The sequence below is a fragment of the Monopterus albus genome, unplaced genomic scaffold (genome assembly GCF_001952655.1).
Source record: "Monopterus albus unplaced genomic scaffold, M_albus_1.0 scaffold89.1, whole genome shotgun sequence".
In the NCBI taxonomy this organism is placed as follows: Eukaryota; Metazoa; Chordata; class Actinopteri; order Synbranchiformes; family Synbranchidae; genus Monopterus; species Monopterus albus.
Genome location: NW_018127969.1, coordinates 985,609 through 1,009,587, shown reverse-complemented (window position 1 = coordinate 1,009,587; position 23,979 = coordinate 985,609). Strand labels below are relative to the sequence as shown.

General features: G+C 39.9%; 1 protein-coding gene across 2 annotated transcripts in view; it reads left to right on the top strand.

Annotated features, from left to right (window-relative positions):
• The window catches only part of srgap3 (SLIT-ROBO Rho GTPase activating protein 3), a 57,404-nt gene that overhangs the window by 21,293 nt on the left and 12,132 nt on the right, over nt 1–23,979 (top strand). Inside the window, exons 3-12 of one of the 2 annotated variants that reach the window (XM_020607761.1) lie at nt 4,914–5,076; nt 9,077–9,139; nt 14,177–14,362; nt 16,187–16,315; nt 18,572–18,793; nt 18,914–19,015; nt 19,824–20,021; nt 20,274–20,358; nt 22,292–22,319; nt 23,807–23,909. In XM_020607761.1, the coding sequence (XP_020463417.1) occupies nt 4,914–5,076; nt 9,077–9,139; nt 14,177–14,362; nt 16,187–16,315; nt 18,572–18,793; nt 18,914–19,015; nt 19,824–20,021; nt 20,274–20,358; nt 22,292–22,319; nt 23,807–23,909 (1,279 nt within the window). The remainder of the gene's footprint in view (nt 1–4,913; nt 5,077–9,076; nt 9,140–14,176; nt 14,363–16,186; nt 16,316–18,571; nt 18,794–18,913; nt 19,016–19,823; nt 20,022–20,273; nt 20,359–22,291; nt 22,320–23,806; nt 23,910–23,979) is intronic. The other variant, XM_020607762.1, reaches the window with a different exon arrangement.

The window sequence follows — 23,979 nt, the reverse complement described above, 5'->3', positions numbered from 1 at the left end:
ATCAGGTCGGTAATGGCCAAAGATGTCGATTGGTTCGACCTAAAACCGTATTGGCAATCAGAGAGGATTTTATGTTTGTCAATAAATGTATCTAATCTATGATTAAAGAGTTTTTCCAGAATTTTTGAAAATTGTGACAGAGAAACCGGTCTATAATTTGTGAGGTTGTGCTTATCGCCAGATTTATACAGTGGAATAACCTTTGCTATTTTCATATTATTGGGGAACTGCCCAAGTCGAAACGACATGTTAAAAATATGGGTTAATGGTTTGCATATCCCCTCAATTACCCATTTAACAGTTGTCATAGTGATACCATCACTATCACTAGATGTTTTATTACCACATTTGTTCACTATCTCTATAATTTCCTTTTCAACAATGGGCTTCAGAAACATAGAACTCATATTCCTTTCGATTGTATTGTTATTTATAGTGACGGATGTATCATCTGTACAAATGCTTCTTGCTAAACCAGGACCAACATTCAGCCTTGTGATAGACTGGTGGCCTGTCCAGGGTGTCCCCCGCCTCTCGCCCAGTGGCAGCCAGGATTGGTTCCAGGCCCCCCAACCCTCTGCAGGATAAATGGGATAGATAATGGATGGATGGATGGATGGATGTTATTTCAGTTTAGAAGCTGGCTTTGCTCATTTGTAAGTGATATCTATGTTCATGTTATGCACCAGAACACAGCTTTGACAATGGCTGTGTCCGAAATCAATCTCTACTCACTATATAGCAGAGCTGGGAGTAAGTCACACATGTGCAAGTCACAAGCAAGTCTCAAGTCTTAACATTCAGATCTCAAGCGAGTCACAGGTGACTGTGGTGACAGTTAAGCCAGTCAAGTCCTCACTCTAAGTCAAGTAAGTCACAAGTCAAGTCATGCAAAATTTTGATGATCTGATAATGTTATGGGAATTTCAAGTATTTAAGTAAAACATTCACACACCTCCTCTGATTATTAAATGTGTATTTAACTATAAACTAAGACTTAGCTATTAAATAAAAAGGTATGCCTTTCATGGCCATCAGAAACTCTTCTCAGTAAGATGTATAATCAATTCAAAGCCAAGTCTTCTTACTATCATCATCAACAACCTAATTCTTGAATCCAGATTTTAGTATTTTTGGACTAAGGCCCTCCATGACAGCTGCATCCTGACACCCGAATTGCTTTCTGCTGGTCTGCTGCATTCTGACAAGTTGCCAGGTTTGCACACATTGCACAAGAAAACACCGAATTGCGTTCAAAAACAAAATGTAACTTCTCACTATGTAAAAAATACAAATAATTAATAAAAAAATGAAGTAATTTCGAGTCATCTGTCTGAAGTCTAAGTCAAGTCTCAAGTCATGAATACCAGGTCAAAGTCAAGTCAAGTCTTTTGTCAGCATTAGTCAAACAAGTTTCAAGTCCTCAAATTTGCAACTTAAGTCATGTGACTGGAGTCTCCCCACCTCTGCTACTTAGGGTACATTATATAAGGAGTAGTGACTGAGTGAATAGGGCTGATTTTGGACAGAACTTATGTTTCATTTAATATTCAAGCCTGTCAAACATGCTTCCAAACACTGGACATTAGGTGTCATGCAGCCCATATCCAAAACACATTTGTTTTTAAAGAGCCTTTATGGAAAAGTGTGATGCAATGCTTTATTTATTGTGTAATTACGTGGACTTGTGTCTGCAGCTATAGAATAGGACCAGATACTTTAATGGTGCTTTGTGGCCTTTGTGTCCTATAGTGTTACTATGTTGAAACATGGCTACTCCCAGTTAAAAAGGGCAAAGGTTAAACTCTGTCTCTCAAAGCTTGGCTTATTTAAGTACACCAGTCAATCCGCTGCTCTTGTCCGATTGACAAGTGAAGCTAGTGGAAGTCAGCATGTGTAACATCAGTAGATAAGCGTGTGCAGTTTATCTTTCAGATCTTGTCAAAGCCTCGTCTCCTCTTCATTCACACCATGCTGTGCACTGCCCTGGCTCCTGCGTTTGTGCAGCTGTGCATTATCAAATGTTGGCAGTCTGTCCTCACAGAAAAGAAATTGCTAAATGATGCAAATGAGCACTATAGCATATTGAAGCCCTGCTTGAAAATGAGGGCAAGATGAACTTGAATGGCAAAGCTAGCAGCATGCACCCATGTGTTTCTTTTGAAACTGTGTTTGGCTTCTTCTCCTTTTCCTTGGCTGTTTCACTGATAAGCAGCAGGCAGGCAGTGTAGAGGGGATTAAAGGCCTTCACAGAGCCCAGTTGTGATTTGATAAATACACGCGTCCATCTGGAAGTCCTGACTCACACACATCATAGGCTCTGGGTGATTAGATATTGGCCTTCAGTGCAATCATGACTAAAGCACGGACACTGTTCTATACAATTCTTACTTGTTCAGGGTATGCATGTTATGGAGAAAGCTTACTATCAGTTTATCCTTAACTGCAGTATTTTCCAACTCATTCTTTGTTTCCTCATTCACTTCTTCTTCATCATCTTCTTCATGCTGCTCTGTGCTTTCACAGAATATGCAGCATGTTTGTGCTTGTCTCACAGAAACAGTGAGGGTGTGCAGAAATAAAAAAACCAGGACAATCAAGCAGTGTTTTGCTCAATGAGACAGATGTAATATTATGTCAGGAAGCCACACTTGTCTCCCTCCTCCTCTTCCTTCTCACTTCTCCAGAGATTCTCAGAGCTCATCATTTGCCTTCTGCATGTTAATGATATCCTGTGTATAAATACAGAGGACATGGAGCCAATCAAAACCAATCGTTTTGAAATCCTTTATATTACTTGACCCACAGGCTCTCAACTGATACTCAGCCTTTTACTGGGAATCAGGGAGGACACGCTCATAAAGAGGAGAGATGGAAGACTGGGCTTTGCTGTGTTCTGGTCCTTTGTGATAGATATAGTAGGTGTCTGTGTTAGAGCCGGTATAGCAAAGTTAGTGTCTCAGTGTATAAAACAAGCAAAGCATGAAAATAAGCCTTTGACACAGTAGTTTGGCTGCAGTATTAGATATTTATAAGATATTTATAGTCTCCTCAAGTCTGATGACTTTGATGATACCTAAACTTTTTCTGTAGCCTCCAACAATCATCAAGTGGAATATCTTCATATCTAGTGAGTGGACTGCTATGAAATTTCGTACAGCTATAGATGCAGTGTGGGGGAGTAGTGAACTAAATGCATTTTAACTTTAAATACATTTTGCATTAGCTTGGTGGTAGTTCAACTACATTCATATTTGCATAGCAATCCAAGTAGTTAAATTACTTTTTTTTTTTTTTGCATTTTTGGGCCATGAATGAAGAGAAATGATTATTTTTTTAATTTAAGTTTATTTTGTTTGTATAATGTTCCTTCCAGTTTTGTCCTTGTGAAAATCCCAGATGGGAATGTTGTAGAGGTATAGGTCTCAGGTAATAAACTCAAATGAGTGGCATCTTTTTGCTGGCATCTGACTTTTTTGTCTTATAATTTTGTTGTGTATATATATATATATATGTGTGTGTGTTTCTTTCTTCAGATTAAATGCCTTTAAGGCCCATAAATTTCACAGTGATAGGCCACACTGTAATATTGTCAGTGTGATATACAAAGTAAAGAACTTGTGGTTGACTGGTACTCCACTCAAGTGAAATACTTTATTATATGAAAGAGATTTAAAAGCAGTTTAACCAGCAGTATTATACTGGGGCCCACAGGTCCACAGGCACTGCAAATCACTGTGAGCACTGTCTGGGTGGGAAGTTGAGGAAAATAAAAAAGGTAAGAAAATGGAAGCCTGGTCGTGCTTAGGGAGTTGCTGAAGCATCTCTGACCACTTTTAGGGATTAGCAGAGAGTAGAGGTGCTTGTTCTTTAAACGTCTCACAGCAATTATACAGCGAGGAGTGGCGTCCCTTACAGGCAGATAGGTCACTCAGGCAGAACTGGTACATTATGAGGGATGGTGAGGCACGAGAAATAGGCCATTCCAGAGGAGTGAAGGAGAATATGGTCTAGATTAGGTCCTCTATTGTTAGTAAATCCTACTCATAGTCTGTCAGATGGAGTCAACTCATTTTGACACAGCAAATTTAATAAGGTCTCAACAGTTGCATGTTGTGACTTGGTGCTATCATGTAATTGTTGCTTTTACTTTGCTCTAAAAGGGTGCATTTAATTCTAATCTTTTAGCTATATATGCATTTTAATATTTTATTTATTTATATGCATTGTGTTAAGCACTTTGAATTGCCTCTGTGTACAAAAATGTGCCATATAAATAAACTTGCCTTGCCTAATAAATTGCTAGATGAGATCCCCATTCACTTCTTCTTCTTCATCTTCTTCATGCTGCTCTGTGCTTTCACAGAATATGCAGCGTGTTTGTGCTTGTCTCACAGAAACAGTGAGGGAGTGCAGAAATAAAAAAACCAGGACAATCAAGCAGTGTTTTGCTCGATGAGACAGATGTAATATTATGCCAGGAAGCCACACTTGTCTCCCTCCTCCTCTTCCTTCTGTACAAAAATGTGCCATATAAATAAACTTGCCTTGCCTAATAAATTGCTAGATGAGCTTTACTCCACATACCAGCCCATCTTATGCCCTGGTGTTTGTATCCTGTTCGCCTGATGTGTGTTTAAGGTCAGAGCTAAGTAAAGGAATGATGGGGAAAGCACTCTGGAGTATCTATATATCAGCTTAATTAGATGTGATTAGTATTACGAATCTCCCTGAATGGGGCACTTTGAAGTTGGTGCTGCATATCCTTTTTTTCCCCCCACAGTGAAACCCAGTGAAACAACGTGGATTGTGCCGAAACTTTAAAGATAATTAACATATTGTCCAGATGTTGATTAATCATGAAGGATCTTCAATCATACATTTTTCTTGTTTTTGTGTTTTTATTTTTTCAGAAAAGATCAGCACCTGCTGTCCTCAGTAAACTGCTGGTACTTGCTGCTAAACCAGATCAGGCGCGAGAGCCGTGACCACGCCACCCTCAACGACATCTACACCAACAATGTCATCATTCGCTTGGCCCAGATCAGCGAGGATATCATCCGTCTTTTTAAGAAGGTCAGTCATCTCTCCCTCGTTGTTTGCTTTTATTTCCTTTTGACCAGTGCACAAACATTCAGAATCCAGGGTCAATACAAATACCAGGAAGTTCAAACTTTCGTTTGCTGATGTAAGTTTTTCCGTCTTTCAGACATTTTAATTCCGAACTTGGGGTGCAACTGTCGTGCACTGTAGTTGCTGTAAAGTTGATTTTGCAAGGTACAAGTTGTAGCTGTTGAAGACAGCTTGCCAACATCTTTCCTTCAGTAGCACAATGAGAAATGTGGTACCATGGGCTCTGTCTGGGCAGAGGCCTGAGGTCTTGTCCAGTCATCACTGTAGGTGAGCTCCACTTCGCTTACAAGGCTCCATTCAGATACTTCCCTGAATGTGTGTGTGTGTGTGTGTCAGAGCTGAAAGGGGAGAGACACTCTATTCTTTTTGAGTCACGTACCCTCAGGTAGCATTTCTACATTTGGCTGTATAAATGGGTGGCTCTGCTGCTGCATGCTGGAAGACACGTTGGGCAATAATAAGTAATGTATCAAAAAATAATGTCATGGAGCACTGGAAAAAATAAAAATGTTAAATGAAGAGCTTTGGATGACTGACTGTTGGAAATAGCAAGGTGATCAGCTTTTGACAAAAACCTGATCAGGAGCTGTATTGTATGAATAGAACTACCACAACCTTGACTTACATGGGGTCTATATTACATTTATGATGTACTCTATGTCCGATTTGTTAAGATGCCGTACATGTAAAGATCGTGTATGGTAGTCTATGTATCTAATTGGTTCGGTTGAACCTACATTCAGGCCAGAGCAGAATATTCCCAAAGTTCCAAGTTTGCAGGTTTCATGCCTTTGTTGAAAAGCCAATCACAGAGTTGGTAGATTATGTTCAGAATAACAACAAGGAATATTGTCCTAAATAATATATTCTATGTATAAAATATGAATATTCAGAAGGCAGATGTTCCCTGCTGACTTCTTCCATGACTCTCAATATATATTAAATTCAGAGAGAATACATTAATAAACAGTAGCAGGTGCAAATGTGCTGCGTTTAGTCTTTCTGTGAGAGAAGAGTTTCTATGAGGGCTGTTACAATATGACCTGCTACAGCTCTTACAATGTGTTGCATCACCCCCCATGTTCATGCTGCAGTCTGTCTCACTTCATACTGCAAATTTGAAAAAGCAAATTCAATCACCCTTAGAGTTAAAATGAATGCAATTATTTCTCCACAGAGTTAAGCAAACACTGACACAATCAGCTCTATCAAATAACTCCAACACTGAACAACATTTTACACTGACTATGTTAAAAATATTCTTTGGGAGTTGAAATCAACTGTGAAACATTTAACTCTGAAATTTCAACAGTCCTCTTTTTGCTGTGCAGAGCCTCTGATGCATACAAATGCCATTAACCAGCTGCTAGAGCCTTCTGAGGATTTCCCCCATTTATCACATTCAGACCAGAGCTTGTTTGAGTAGGACTTAATGCGTGAACACCAGATACAAACAGATCAAAACCAACAAATGTCGTCTGCATTAGTAAGGCCGTTTTGTTTTTCCTCTTCAGGTGCATTTCCTAATCTAGTCTTAGGGAACCCACTGCTGGAGCAACATTGCGTTTTGTGAGTTCCCTCTTTGGGTTCTGACTCACCAGCAGCAGGTTTTCTCAAGCACAGTTATTATAACCAAGTAGGATGTGGACAAAAATATTAACTTTCATCTTTCTATTAATCCCTCTGAACAGTGGGTGGGTTTGGCATGTGTGTGTGTGTGTCCATGAGTAAACTGCATGAGTGCATGCCCTGCCTCTGTTCAGTTACTCTTTGTCTATAAAGGTGCACCGAGGCTTTGTTTTAGCACAGCTCCTTCTTGTTATATTAAGAAGGCGGAAAATGAAACTTCTCATGTTGACACTAGTAAAAGTCAAGTCTAAGAAATGTAATGAGCATGTGGGGGCTTAAAAAACCTTTTATACTATTTTATGAAAGCATGTCATACACTTCAGCATGCACCAGGCGAGGCATCGGTTAGCTGCACACCAACAGCCCACCTTGGTAAATGAATTACTCATGAGCGTGGCCTCAACTATCTTGACCTTTTCACTTTCAACACTGATTAAAGACTCTCAAATTGTGACCGGCAAATTGGATTTGTTTGCCGTTTTAGCAGGTCCACTGTTTCTCCCCATAGGTCAGCTTTGCTTAGGTTTAGGCAGACAGAATTCAACAAAAGCTGAAACTTTTGCTGCAGTGACAAGCCTCTCTCAAACAACAACTCTCAGTAGCTCTGTGGAGTTAGAAGAGGTGCTGCTTCTGTGTTTTTGAATGTGTCAGACTATCACACTGAGACATGCTAGTGCTGTTGGTTCATTTTCTCACCTTGAAGTCTTCAAATAAAGGCTCTATGCCTCTCTCTCCCACCCACAAACAGACGTTAGTACTGTGTCAGTTTTTTCCCTTCCAGTTCAGGTGTGTCCCATGTTTTTGAGCACAAAGCATGTTGTGACTATAAAAGTTGACGTGTGTGTGTTTGTACTTAAAGCTGTGAGATGACTTGACCGTGCGTTAGCTGTGTCTCTGGCAGATTCTTTGAGATTCTAAACACAATTGATTAAATCGGAGACAAATTATGGCTGTAGCCATGTTTTTGTTATTTATGAGATTTAAAAGCTGGAACAGGACTCGTCATTCCTCTTGATAAGTTATAGATTTCTTTTTATATGTTCATATTTAGGTCTGTCAGTAGACAGGGTTTTTCTTTTTCTGCACTTCTTGATTCACTTCACACATGCACAGACACATTTCACACATGTGAACACTTCCTGTATGTACACACACATAAATAGGTAATGAGTGATCACAGGAAATTAGTTATGAATGTGCCATTAAGCACGTGGGTACAACAGATTTGCTAAAAAAGAAAAGTTTGCAATTGTTGTTGTGATTGTGTGAGTATGTCTCCTACCAGTTGTGGAAAGTAACTAAGTACATTTATTCAAGTACTGTACTACAATTTTGAGGTATCTATACTGTACTTTAGTATAAACATTTTGTGTTACTTTATACTTTGACTTCACTGCATTTTATTGTACTTTTTATAGCACTACATTTATTTTATAACTTTACATACTAGTTATTTTTTAGAATCAGATTGATTAAATAAACAGTATAATCATAAGACTGATCTACGGTGGGAAATTCACTTGTTTCCCAGCAGTAATTGAAATTATAACCACATAAGCTGGTTAAAACAAGCTCCCCCTTTACCAGCTGTAACATTATAGTGATGACAATAAACACATCAATAAGTCTAATCCAAATACATTAATGTTAAATGTGCCATTCTGCATAATGAGTACTTTTAGAACTTGTTTTGTACTTTTACATAAGTAACAATTTGAATGCAGGACCTTTACTTGTAACAGAGTATTTTTACACTGTGGTATAGTTACTTTTTCTTAAGTACGGGACCTGAGTACTTCCTCCACCACTGCCTACCACAGCATATCTGTGGTACACCCGATTTGTACGCCTTACTGTTTATTCAACTAGCAAGTTTTTGAAAGCTGTCCCCCCCCATGCGTTCATTCATTTCTCCATGTTTCACACCTGGCTGGAAGAGCAGGCTGAGGAGACTGAGGGAGAAGTAAGTGGTTGCAATGTCATAAATCAATAAATATTCTCAGTTGAGCATAAAACTGTCAGTGTTTAATTTTAGAGGCATCTTTTCACAGCTTGCACTATGGGATGAGTTTAATATCTTACCTATCACCGGTGATAGATGAAAAGTCAGGGAACCACCAAAGGCATTAGGGTTCATCTGTTGATATTCATGAATATCTGTACCAGCTCTGGCGGCTGCCCATCCAGTAGCTGGTGAGATATTTTTCTGTAATTCACCAAAGTCATACTGTGAGCATAATCGCCTGACTTTGTTCCGGTAGGCTACTTGTTATTTGTTTTCTCACCTCCATTCTTTCTGCTCTCTGCATTTCAGAGCAAGGATATTGGGATCCAGATGCACGAGGAGCTGGTGAAGGTGACGAATGAACTCTACACTGTAAGTAATATGCTTCCTCTTACAGATCGATCTCTCACACCTCTTCTCATCACAGAGCTCATCCAAAGTTCTTTTTTCTTTGTCTTTGCGACATTTTATCTCGTGTTCAATTTTTTGTCTTCCTTTATGGCTTTTTTTCCTCTTCTTTGTACATGAAATACCTGAGACTTCCTTTCTAAATACTTTCTTTGTAGGCTGTTTAGGCGCTACTGAGAAATTGCTTGTGTTTTGCTGAAGTGTAAAGCAAACCAAACTATCGCCCCACTATTGTGACAATGGCTGATTGTTTAACTTCTTTTATTTGTCGTATACCTGCTTAGTACAAAGGAGGATTAAATGATGAAATGGAACATTACATTTCTCTCCAAGTTTGACAGTGAATCGCTCCACAATCTGGTGGGTTCCCTCAGCTCTGCTGCTGATCAGGGTTCATGTCACTGGTTGGCTCTGTGAAGGCCTACATAAACATATGACTGATTTGTTAGATCGTGTTTGACAACTCTTAAGGAGAAATAATTAACAGATTACATAATGTGCATCTTGTTTACATCACAATAAACCACTCAGTCGTTGTAGGTCACCAGTTCCAGTTTGGCTGCTTTGTTGTATTTGATGGCACCACTTTGCTTTGTTGCAGATAGTCATTTACTATAATGACCAGTTTCTCCACTGGTACAATGTGTGTGTGTGTGTGTCTAGTTTTATTTATTGTTGTTGTATTGATGCTGTCCTCTGCTTTATTTGGATGTATTACTTTAGATAAATGTCCACATTGCTCATTTCCCTGAAAAGCTGGGGGGGGGGAGGTCTCTCAGCTTCACTGCAGCCCAGTTTCTTTTTAAGATTTTTAATAGTAAGCAGCTCTAGGGCATCCTGCTGCTGCTTTCTGTATGTTTTAATATAGAAAACGGTTTTGACTGGACAGTCATTTCCTGTTGTAGTTATCAATAAGTGAGGTGTATTTAGCCCAATGTTTCTTTCTGTCAGCTAATTTTCTTACAGTGAAAAGTCAGTACAATTACAGGGGAGTATTCATGTCGGCAGCTTGTCTTTCAAGCCCTCATTGTCTCAGTTGTATTTTTAAAAGCAGTGTCAGTACACCAGACTGTGTTGGTGTCAGATACAGTAAAATAGGCAGTAATCTTATACAGGTTTTGACAGTTGTTTCTGATTGACATTGTTGCAGCTGTAGTTATTTTCTTCACTCTTGTTCCCACTATCTGTAACAGTTTACATTTACTGTGCAGCAGTTGGTTATAACTGAAGAACCGCAGTGTTAATAATGGGACTTTGTGCAAAAAAACCTTGTAAATCAATAAACCTATGTCAGGAATAAGGACACAGTACCGTTACTCTGAGACGAGTTCTTACTGAGGGAGGTGTAGTGCCCCAGACTGGACGAGCTCCAGGCAACTTCAGCAATCTTCTGCCTCCTGAGGTGAAACAGGGGAGATGGCAGAACTGCCTTCTGTGACTTGTTCATCTGTGCAGTGTGATGACAGTCAACCTAGCAAAGGGCAGTGTTGGCACCTCTCCCTGATCTTGCCATCTGTACATTTGGCCACTGAAAGAGGCAGTATTATGGGGAGCGCGCGATCATCAAAAATGTATTCATGTTAATGACTTTCATACATATTTTAAAAGGACTGTGTTTTTGGTCAAATACATTTTAAAGACTGGCCAAGGTTTCTGTCCTCTACATCTGACAGGCTTTATGTTAATAAATGAAAATGCAGTTTGTCTTCCTTTTCAGAAGGTCATGTCTGCCAGCAAGTTTCAGTTTGGTCTTCAGCGTCAGGGAGTGTTGCAAGTTCACTGTGGCATCCAGAAACATTTGGAAACAGATGTTTCTGTTCTCTTGAGTGTGTGAATATATATATATATATATAGTGCTGCATAATAAGACCCAGATGGCCCCACCTCTCTTGCTCTACTTGTCCTCAGCTGCGGTCTGGCTGAAAATGTAAAATCCAAATGTTGATGAACTTCCCAGGTCTTTTAGAGTTTGTGAGAGTTAAATGAAACTTCACAGATCAGTCTGTGTTTTCTCGCTCTAGCGCATCGTGATCATCGTTGAAGGGGGTTCCCTTGTTTGTTATCAGTTCACATGGTTTCCTTGTTTATTCCTTCTCTCTAATGTTGACAGATTTTTGGATTTATTATTCTTTCAATAGTGACATTGTGAAGCTGTTTGGGACCGACTGTCATTACCTACTTTGCAAATGAAGTTGGTGAAATTTATAAGAAATTACCTTCCCCATCACCACCATGACCTACATATGTACAACAAAGCTTGAAAATGCACAATGAGCCATAAATGTTTGAAGCACTTCACAAGTGACTGGTGTGGATTCACCCTCAGGCAAAAAGCACAGTTTTTCCTGAATGCAGGCTTATTAATATTTGATTTTGCAAAATAGCTAAATCAATAGCATGGCCACATGGTGATTGCCTTGTGGTATTTTCTAACAGTTTTCACTGGCTGCCAACAAAACCAATTTTGCTGAAGGAAAACTGTGAAATCCCGTTTGGGTTCCTAGCTGCTCAGTGAGAGGTAAGGGACAGATGAAAGACTGTGGGCTGGAGCTATTGTTCAAATATTGTTTCAAGCATGATGCTGCAGCAAGGTATTAGTGGGAGTGAAGCTACTGTTGTCTGTCATGTTGCCAGCAGTACTGAATCTTAAATGAGGTGAGCAAAGGTCTGAACAGTCTTGTCTTGACTCTCTGAAATTCATTTTCAGTCTGTGTTAATTTCCTGCGACACAGTCTTAATATCCCCACTGGGATCAATAAAGCTTTAGCTTATCTTTCTGATCCACCACCTTGTGTTTGATGTCTGCTCTTCACTCTCATACACGGTTTTTCTTTTAACGACAACGCTGTTTCAGGTAAGGGTGCTGCTGTAGCATTCATTCACCGATATAGTCATCCATTCATCGCAACATGTTGTCATGAAATAAACAACTAATAACTAAAATGTATTTATTCTGTGCATGATTGGACCAACTTTAACTCAAAATACTTTATATATAACGTCATTTGGCTCGTTCATATATATTTTCATATCTAAACTCAGTAAGGATTCTAATAAAGATTTTGTTATGGTTTTTGGTATCTTGGGTATTTTCTTGAGTTGTTTGTATTTTATGCCCTTGCCCATACACCGTCCATCATTTAGAGGATTTTGTGTTTTGTGTTGTGTTTCATCATGTGATTTTACAAATCCTGAGAGGAAAATATTTTGTGGCAATACAGAAAAGGGATTACATGGAATGAAAGTCCTCACCTGGATTTGAACAGGAGACAATGAGGTTACATAGTCATCTCCTTAAATCACACACCCTGAGAATATTTAGATTCAAGTCTGTACTTCGTACTTCATAATGAAAGTCTCCAGCCATTCTCTCCCTGTCGGGCTTCTTTTGCCAGCTCAGAGGCACTACTCAGGAGTTAAATACAGTAGCCCTGGGCTGTTGAAAGAGGATTGAACTGTACACACACACGTATTCACCTCCTGTAGACACAGCCAAAGCTCAGTCATCCTGTTTATTACTTTGTCTGGTAGTCAGATGGTGCAAAGTTTTAGGGGAATTTCTAAGAAACAGTTTGAAACAGGGAGGAACAGCTACAGCACACAGATGTCATTCTGAGAAGACTCAGTGTATTTAATTAACTTTTAAGGTGTTTGCCACAGAGCACTTTGTTGCTCTCTTGTTTGAAGGGTTCCTGTGCTGCCTGGAGTTACATTTATTTCAGGGTAGAGAGGGGAATAAGTAGAGCCTCTTCAAGTTGCCTCACTGCCAAACATTACTCTCGCAGTGTTTAAGGTCAGGGGAATTATATAGTTATGAGTGACCCAACATTAAATGTGATTTTTATGAGTAGCTCTGATAGTGGTTAAAGGATCCCTGCTGCTTAAGTGTAGCTTCAACTGAGCAAATTACTGCCTTGTTCACAGGAAACAAATAAATTGCTGCTTATGTTGCCTGTTTAGCATCCTGGGGTGTTCATAGGAAATTCTGAATACTCAACACGTTTGAAGGAGCAGCTCACATCTGGACGTTCCTTTATGAGGCCTTGAGTTTCCAAGTAGAGAGCCTCTCCCAATGAGCATCTGGGATGTGTTAAGAAAGATAGAAGATGCTTCTGTCTCATTTGAAGAGGGCTTTCTGTCACTACAGTCGCGTCAACACCATGTTGGAGCAGGATGTAGGGGTGTCTGAGTCAAAAGTGAGTGTCTAAGTAGAGATCAAATTGAAGAGGTAACTGCAGAGTACACAGAAAGCAATCCTGTCACTTTGATGCACAAAAGAGCTGAAAATAAACAAGCCTGGGGTGAGGAAGACTTACTTTAGAAATGATGTAGATGCTGGGAAGGCCACAGTGAAGAGGGAATGAAGGGGTAAGCTGAATATTTGACAGCCAGGACTAAACCACATACAACACCGAGCTCCCACGTGTGTTGCCGTCCCAGATTGATCCACCACTTCACCACAAACAAGCAACAGTCAAACCAGATTTTAGAAAGAGAAGACAGTGAAAACTGCAACAGAGGTCAGCTTCTTATGTTTTCACCTTATTGTTGGTCATATCTGAGAGGGAACACAGCAGCAAAAACACAACAGTGATACCACTTACAAGTCGATGCATAGGTGCGGGTTGATTTGCATTCTTGATTGATCTGTGGATTATTTTGTCAGTAACTGAAATGATTATTAAAATAGCTGCAAATTGATTTTCTGTCTATCAATGAAACAGTTCATTAAATTTTTATTAAAGCCCTAATATAACAACTCACCATTTCAACATGACACACTATATCTGCTTTCCTCATTCCATGCACTCCTGTATGTTCTGTTGATAAAACAGGCTGTCCAATCATTTGTCAGTTCTCTTTACATTGTTTGACAGCATAAGTGAAGCCTATGTACATCGTGTCAGTTCTATTTATAACCTACAGTACATGGTCAAATGTGATGTCGATAAGCCCTGCTAACAGTCAGTGTGCTGAATGTCTGCCGTCCTCCTCCTGCAGGTGATGAAAACATATCACATGTACCACACTGAAAGCATTAGTGCAGAGAGCAAGTTGAAGGATGCAGAGAAACAGGAGGAAAAGCAGTTCAGCAAGTCCGGAGATCTCAACGTGAACCTCCTGCGCCACGAAGACCGCCAACCGAGACGCAGCTCTGTCAGGAAAATCGAGAAGATGAAAGAGAAGGTGAGTTTACACATACACTCACCAGCCACTTTATTAGGTACACTTGTACAATTGTATGCAATTCAATGCAACACTTCTGCCTTAACATCTGTGTTAATGAAGCTCAAAATGTTTCAGCTTTTGGTGAAGTTGTCATAATTGTATAAGCTCAATTATATGTTTTATCATAGTTAAAGGTGGTGTTGTACTGGACTACATTATATTCAGAGGTGTTCCTAATATTCAGATTTAAAAATTTAATTTTTCATGTATGTAACTGGTGAGGACAAAACGATAGCGACACCGCCTGTAGGTCTACAGCCAGATACACACTGAGCAAACAATGCAATGCAATAACCCAGCTCTGTTTCCATCTTATGCAGATTTCTAAGTCTTCTCTGCCAGCAGTGTCGGTCTACTGGTCTCTTGTACTTCTAGATGCACCAGTGCATTTTATTTTGGATCTTTTTCTGGAATTTCTTTATGCAAATAAAACTCCCATTATCCCTCAGCTGCAGAAAATCAAAAAGCTGCTTCCCTCCTCAGGCTGGTATCCTCAGAGATGCTGCTTGGCTTGGGAACAGAACATTATTTATAATACAGCGTGGAAATTGAGATGTTTCTGTTTCTCTGTGTCTTGTTTTTAAACCTTTGTGTCATTATTCATCAAACACTTTGGAAGAGGAAGGGGAAAAGTTCATCTCCAACACACAGCTGAAATTTTCTTCATAATAACTGTGAGATTGGAAATAAGTGTCTATTCATAGTAAACTGTACAAACAAACAGTACAAATAATGAGAAAGGTCTCTGCTTTGGAATTATGATGCTTTAAACAGCAGTAATGCTTTTGTGACTCATATCTGAATCATTGCATTGTTGAAGTTGTTAAGCACGAGTTTACCAAATTAATGTGATGTGGGCTTTGTTTGTTTATAGTACAAATGGCATGTCATTTAAAACGCTTGTATTTCCTTTATGAGGTTTTAGTACTAAGTAAAATTGCATGTATTTATATGAATGCACACTGGAGATATAGGTTTTCACCCACTTTATGACTGAACACAAACATGTACACACATACACAAATCTATGTTTACACAGTCTGTGTAAATACCTTTTAATTTTATTTTAGTTTTGCATTTTTGGGAAATGTGCTGATTCATTTTTGTTCTGCAAATTGGGCAGATTGATACTGCAGTCACATGTATAGCTTAGCTTAGCATAAAGACTGCAGATGGCCAGACGGTAACACAGTTTGCTTATCATTTTTACTTTTTGTATGGATTACACACTAAATTATTATTATATGTTATTGATATTTATTTATATGTGTTATTTAGTGAGCTTTTCAGGTGCTGTTTGGTGGATTTTGCTGCCCCTGGAAAGAGCCAGGCAAGCTGTGTTCCTGTTTACAGTCTTTATACGAAGCTAAGCTAACCGGCTAGTGTTGGGAACTTTATATTTATCACACAGACATGATAGTGGCATCAATTTTCGCAGCAGATAGGTGTATTTCCCAAAATGTCACATTATTTTTTTAATATTTAACACTGCATACATTTTTATACAGTAACAAAATTAACAAACTTTAAAATTACACAACAGTTTTCAATGTTTTGCCGTCAACATCCACACTCTGCAGCCTCTGGTACTTGAGTGCTGAGACAGAAAAATGACTACATGCAAGCCTGGCTGTGCCATATAACACATAACTCTCTAGAGGCAGTTTCTCTAAACTTTCCCTGCCGTCTTTACCTGTCCGATGATCTCAAAGCCGCAGCTGCTGGATTTTCCTACACCGATGTTTTGTTTTTCATCTTTTCTCTCTCTTCTGTCCTCCCCAGAGGCAAGCCAAGTACTCGGAGAATAAACTGAAATGCACAAAAGCTCGGAATGACTATTTGTTGAACCTGGCAGCAACAAATGCAGTTGTGGCAAAATATTACATCCATGATGTCTCTGATATGATCGATGTAAGTATGCACTAGGCACATGTGTTTGTTTACATCTCTCAGCTGGGATTTCTGATATTGATTTAACTCTGCAGCCCTGTCGCATTTGTCACCATCTGTTCCTGCATATCATTCACTCTCAGCCTGTTAGCTGTTTGTTTCCAAGCTGCTCTGCTGTACCCAATAAAAGTATTTGTCATCATACAGACTTCTGTATTAAAATGTACTACTAACGTACTACACAAGCTCAATTTATAATATTCCTTTAATTTAATATGAAGTCAGTGTTATTCAAATTATGAACTGGTATTGCCTCTGGAAACTGTGTTTAAAAGGATGATTTGTTTAGCAAACCACTAATGGCTGGAAGTTGACTGGTGAGTGCAGGCTCTATTTATGCAGGTGTGAGTCTGGTTAATGTGGTTGGCACTGTGTTCTCAGCCCTAGGTGACCTGCTATCAGTCACCCTACAGACAAACAGATGAAGATTAAGATGAAGAAAACCATTTTACACCATATCACTGGAAACCTTCTGTTTCTCTATGCATGCATACAGCTTCCTCTTTAGGGAGGTCAGACTTTACGTTAGGTTCAATTATTCACTAATATTTCATTGTATGATTTGTCATTTTCCTCTCAGTTCCACTATTCCATTATGCATCATAGACACAGTCAACACAAAGAGCTTCCCCAATTTGAACCATTAAATTTTTTTCCATTGACCTCCCAAACAAGATCTCTGGAGTTTTGTTCCTCAACTTCATTGAAGATTTTGGGTTTCAGAAGTAGTGCACTGCCATTATTGTAGTCAGTAAATGGACTGTATTTATATAGCACATTTTTCCACAGCACTGGTCAAAGCGCTTTACAGGAGATGATACACCATTCACCCATTCACACACCGATGACAACAGGCTGCACACAATGCTGCTAGTCAAGCCACCGGGAGCAATTCAGGGTTCAGTGTCTTGCTCAGGGACACTTAGGCATGCAGGGAGACTGGGAGTCAAACCACCAACTTGCTGGTCAGGAGACGACTGCCCTACCTCGTGAGCCACAGCCTCCCCAGTCTCCAAGTTGTACTCAGACAGTGTAGATTAGAGACATGATCTTGCAAACTGTATTAATTAATAAGGAGTAACAACCAAGCATCATTCTCCACAAGGTTATTTGAGTTTGCATGCTTTGTGGCAGTTGATAGGACACCCAAAAGCTTCACTTTTAGTCAGTGTGATTAAACCCAGCCCTTCAGTCCCCCCCTTATCTCTGTGCCAATGGCCCAATGTCAAAGTTTTGCTTTAGGCCAGACCGCCAAATGGCAGTATATTAGCCACAGGGACAAATCCCATTTCTCAGGTCAAACATGATAAAGCATAGTTTAAATGAGGTTTCTATAATATAAACAGAATGTATCAAGAAATGTATAATTGCTGTAAGTTAAGTGGAGAATTGTAAACACAAACATATGAAAATGAAATGAATGTAAAATATGAAAAATATTTCCATATAATATAAATATAGTGTGTGTAAACCTACATTATGTTTGCACAGCTCTAAAGAGAAAGATGAGATTATTACAAGCAAAGTAGTCATGACAACATTTGGATTGAAGCTTGCATCTGATCTTTCTGCTCCTTCAGGCTACTGCTGCACATATGAACATGTTCTCACTCTGTTTGCTTGTTAAAAAAAGCTAATTTTCTGAGTAGTGCAGTGAGGCTTGTGCACCAAAATAGAGATACTGGTTCTTCAGTGCTAAAGTGCACTAAAGAGCATTTATTTAGTGATTTACAAAGCTGTCAGTTGCCTCAAGCCACCGTCTAAACCTCTTCCTCCGCTGTTTAATTAGGTTACTTCATACCGCTCAGCATGATAAGGCTCTCTAATTATCCTTGGTGTCCTACTGTGCTAGCTCCTGTAATTCTCAGAACTCAACTTCTATTTGTGAAAGATAACCTGCATGTAACTTGGTCCATGAACTAGGTCTGTACACAGACAGAGGTACACAGACCCCATAACCCAGATTTGCACTTTCCAATTCTTTTACACATCTCCTGGTAAATTTCGGGTGCAGCAGAACACACTTCTGACCACATGCAACCACACCGAGCAGAAGTGAAACTAACTTGAAACATTTAACCAGAAGGGGCAGTGAAACGTGGTTTTTCAGCCAAGTTAAGTTGGTTGTAATTATTTAAGAACACATACAGTATTTTCTCTAATTTCCATTTTGTTCTTCATCTCCATGTTTTTCCCTAATATACTTTATCTCCACAGTGCTGTGACCTGGGTTACCATGCTAGCTTGGCACGCACCTTCAGGACCTACTTGTCTGCTGAGTACAACTTGGAGACATCACGCCATGAGGGACTGGATGTCATAGAGAATGCAGTGGACAACCTGGACTCTCGCAGTGACAAGCACAAAATCATGGATATGCATAACCAGGTGTTCTGTCCTCCAATGCGCTTCGAGTACCTGCCACACATGGGAGATGAGGTAGGTGTTTTAAACATTACCTCCTGTGAATGACTTTTTTTTTTTATATTAAGTAATTCAAAGCCTCAGCTGGGTCTATTTTGTCTCATCTAACCCACCTGTACGCTTTCTCTCCCTCAGGTGTGCCAGGTGAGTGCCCAGCAGCCTGTCCAGACTGAACTTCTGATGCGATACCACCAATTGCAGTCACGCTTGGCCACGCTAAAGATTGAGAATGAAGAGGTGAGGATTTATGATGGCTCTGTGTCAGTCCAGCGCCATCCCCCATCCCCTCCTTTCCCTCACTGCCCCAAACCTTCCGCTCCACTTCCTGAAAACAGAAAGCCTTATCTAATTTTCCCCAAAGCCAAGCAGAGGGGCCACATCACCATCTGCTGTCATAACAATTACTCTCCAATGACCCTTGCCCTGCAGGAGCTGAGAATATATTTAGGTTGTTACAGTTTCAAAGTTGTGTTTTTCCTATTAAATTATGTATGAAATAGTCTATTTTATAATGAAGAGAAAGCTTTTTCCTCACAATGGTGCAAATGGAAGCAGTAATAACCAAGGTCTGTTAGACTTTCCTGCACCAGTGACTTTCTCTCTTGCTTGTCTCCCTCTGTTGTGTATTCTGGGGGATAATAGAGGAGCCATGCCATTACTGCAAATGAGCTTTATCAGTCTCAGCCCTAAACAAAAAGCCTTCTTCAGTAATTTCACATATAGTTTGTATGTTTGCCAGACACCCTTCATTGTCAGCTCTTAGTCTGATGCATGTCTGACCTGCAGGTTGTTCTGGACTTTCATTTTCAAGCTTGTGCAATCCAAGGTCATTTATTGTTCTGTGGCCAATTTGTCTTTGATATAAATATGCTAAGGCTCTAAATTACTCCCACTTGTCCTTGACAATGTCATCAGTTACTTCTGCTCAAGGCTTGGAAAAATAGCCTTACCTCTGATGAAACAGAAAATATAAGCAAGATTGAGCAAGATATGATGCTTCATTTGTCGTCTTTTTTCCTTTCTATATTTCACCCCATCTGTGCAGGTGAGAAAGACCTTGGATGCCACCATGCAAACGCTGCAGGATATGCTGACAGTGGAGGACTTTGACGTGTCGGACGCCTTCCAACATAGCCGCTCCACTGAATCCATTAAGTCTGTGGCCTCTGAGTCCTACATGAGCAAGCTAAATGTGGCCAAGAGGAGGGCAAACCAACAGGAGACTGAAATGTTCTACTTTTCAGTGAGTTCGTGTTGATTGTGATCAGTCGAAACTGTTAATAGCTGCTGGCCTACTTGCTATGAACTTTAGCTTTGAAGTGTTTCAAAATTAAGCTATCAGTCATCATTTCCACATGCTGGGAAAATTGAAATTAAATTAAAACTAGAACAGATTGGATTTATGCTGATTTGAACGACACCGAATTGTTCGACTGGGCTCGTGTTAAACCAAATTAGTGCTGCTCTTTGCTCATTGCTTGCTCTGTCTGCCTAGAAATTCAAGGAGTACCTGAATGGCAGTAACCTCATTATTAAGCTTCAGGCCAAGCATGACTTACTGAAGCAGGCACTGGGTGAAGGTAAGGAGTCTTTTCATTTCTCTTTAGCATCTCTAGTGTCTTTTAACGGTGCTTCTAGGCCAGTGTTTTGTTTTGTAATTATGACCGACAGAATCCTGCCACAGCTCTACAAAATCACTGCCTTCAGGGTTATAGTGGTGCAGGTCTTATCTATAACAAGTAGGAACTGCAAACACATAGATTTTGTGGGAGAGCAGGAAAGAAAAATTAGATGAGAGTTGATATTCAAATGGAAAACTATCAGACCAAAGGCAGACCACATTTACTTCTATTTCTAATGATCTCCATTTGATGTAAGCATTGTCTGGTTAGTCTCTATATGGTGCTGCTGCAGGGAGTGTTTCTATTTCCATGCTGCTAGAAAAAGACTTCCCTCTGCCCCTCCCTTCCCCAGGGGTCCCTTTGTCACCTCAGCCGTGAACAGTTTACACCCAATCAATCAGCAGGACCAGGCCCATTTCTGCAGCTGCTCCTGCATCAGGGGTTCACCTAATAGAAAAGGCCATCAGGCAGAGGCAGCTGAGCTCTTGCAACACACATGCATATTTCCAAATTTCACATCTTGGATTCATTCATTCAGGCTTTCCTTGATTTGTTAATTTGTGAAGGTTTAAAGCTCTCAAGGTGTTCCTGTGTTTCCTAAGAAGCTGTGCAAACACTAACTGCATGCTGTGACACTCAGACACTCACATTATAGTTTGGATGTCCATGGTAGAGCAGCTGAGAGAGTGCATGAAAAAGACATATGGTGTCTCCAGGTACCGCCATCCATGTTTAATTATTCGGGTGATCAATCAGGGCAGAGTCGTACTCATTAGCTCATCGCTTCACACTTAAAATAGCATGTTTATGCATGTGCATGGTTGTGTGAGCATGACAGAATGAATAAGATGAGACTGGTGAGTGCCACATGGTGTTTACATCTTGCTGCCTGTAAAATAAATAAATAAATAAATAAAACCATAATGTCAAGCTTTGGCACCAGACAAGATCGTGCTGGGATGTCTGCCAGCCCCTGTTTTCCAGATAAGGGGTCACCAGTTTCCTTGTTCAGTGAATTTGATTTGGTTCATGTTACCGATTGTGTTTATAGAATCATCCTCTATCGCTGTGGGACTGTGGTGTTTTTGGATATAAAATTGACTTTAGTGCTTGTACCTGAGAAACTCAGTGTAATTTTGAGGTTGGTTAGTCAGAGGTAGACAGAGCTTTCACTCAGAAGAATAATGTCTGGGAAATGTGCTGTTGTTTCTTCACATGAATGCTCCAGAGACTCCATCCCATCTGCCAGAATGACGTGTTGACAAATGGGTTAGCCTTTGCACTTTCTGTCCATTGTTAAGTGGAGTAAAGAAATTGTTTTGGAATGCTTTGGTGCCATTGTTGCTTTTGTGCATTGTCTCCTTTCCAGTTGATAATCCAGTCACTAGTACCTTCATAAAGAAGAACCGGCTCATCTTTGAATTGACTTCATTTACAAATTTGTTGTATTCTGTTTTAGGACATGTGTGGCGTAGTCAGATAGAGTGTGGGTTTGATGCTGACTTTGCTGAATGTGTTAGTGTATATGCCTATAACATGTGCATGTGTTGGTGACCACCCATAACAACAGACTCAGTGAGCCAGCACAGACATTGCTCAGTGATGGACAGTTGGACCCCTCCTCCCCAACAACACACACTGCAGCCATCAGCCCCTTTTCTTTGCTCTGAGAGGGGGCCAGTAACCCCACAGGGTCCTTTGGGTCCCCTGAGGTTTCAGCGGTTACAGCTCAATAGTGTTTTCCAGTGAATGGTGGCAGCGCTGCTCCATTCATCTGTCCCTCAATAGTCATGTTGTCTCTAGTCAAACCTCTCACTGAGACTGCACACTGACTGGAGTCTGTATAATAAAGACATACATACATGTCCCTCTTGTGTCTTTTTTTCTGCAGGGGAAAGGGCTGAGTGTGGAACTACAAGGTAAGATCATCCTTTGATAAGTGTGATATTTGTGATCTCTCCCTTCAGCTGTGAAGCATATGCTTATTCTGTTCATTCCATAGCTTTAAAATATTTAATTACATTGTTGAAAAGAGAAGACAAAAGCACATCAGTAGCTGTTGGAACAACCAAACAGAAACAAATTCATAATAAAAAACAAAATTCTATATCTATATCTATATATGTATTTGTCCATCTACCTTTGTCTGCCTCTCTGTCTACACACATACATACTGAATACACCAATCAACCATAACATTATGACCACCTGCACACAGAGTCAGTGCGGCAGTTGGTTGGCACTCGTGTCACTCTGCAGCTCATTGTGCATCTTCTGTGAATCAGTTTGCTTCTATAGTTACACTGTCAGGAAGAGCACAAATGTGTCGACCATTCAGTGAAAAACATATAAAAGGAGTGAAAACTGTGGTCGTGAGGACAAGTTAGAGAGAACTGTTTAGACACATTCAACAACCTCAACACTCTAGGTGTGATATATCACCACTATAGCTGCTGAATGTTTCTCTTCATAGAGACCAAAGTACAGTATTTCTCATTTTCAACCATTTTAACAAAGACTCAAACAAAATGGAACCTTTTGAAAAGGATGAATGACTTTTAAAAGTTTAATTTACGGTAGATCAACCTCATCATCAGTGAACCTTGGGTGTCCATGACCCTGTGGTTGATTCACTGTCTATCCTTCCTTAGACATTGTTGGTAGGTACTAACCACTGCAGACCAAGAACACCCACCAAGACCTGCAGTGTGGGAGATGCTCTGATCCAGTCATCTCACCATCACAGTTTGGGGTATACCCCACACACTGACAGGTGCTACTGTAATGAGATAGTCAATGTTTGTCAGTGGTCCTAATGTTATGGCTGATTGGTGTATTGTAGTTTTGCAGTTGCTGTTCTCAATCACAGTCAATCTTCTTCATTATATTGTTACTATGTCTTCTTTCAAAAAGGATTATCATAAATATTTAAATATCCTTTAGCTGCATTTCACTGAACTTGTCAAAGCAAGTTGTGCTTGCATGTGTCTGTTTTTGAGTACGTGCAGGACTTAACCATGTTGGTTAACACATTTGAATGACATAGCGAACATGTAGCTGTATTTCAACAGAAGAATTCAGCTGGGTTCACGTGCCTTGCATGACTATTTTGTGTGCACGGATTGACTGTTATGAGCAACATAATATATCACCTGGTGACATTTGTTTTATTAATCTTGTCTTCATCATTCATCCATCCAGGCTGTGTTTTTAGTGATAATGTTTCATTTCAGGTTTTTCTCAACTTTTAAATGAAGTTTCTTAACTTTATCTTACTTTTCCAAAACTGAAACATTTTTCATTGCTTTGTTTTAGCGACTGTTTTTCATGCCTGTTTTTGAGCCTCATTTGGTTCTACAGTTTCACAGAATATGATGTTTTTGTTCCTTTGTCCATCACTTCCCAGGCCCCCCATCCTTCCCCCTAAACCACAGAAAATGCGGAAGCCTAGGCCACGTTCCATGTTTAACCATAAGCTGTTTAATGGCAACATGGAGACCTTCATCGAGGTACCTCCTATATGAGCAGCCCCTGTGGAGTAGGAGAGGAAGGCAGTTAAAGCCTTCGCTCTCATTCTTT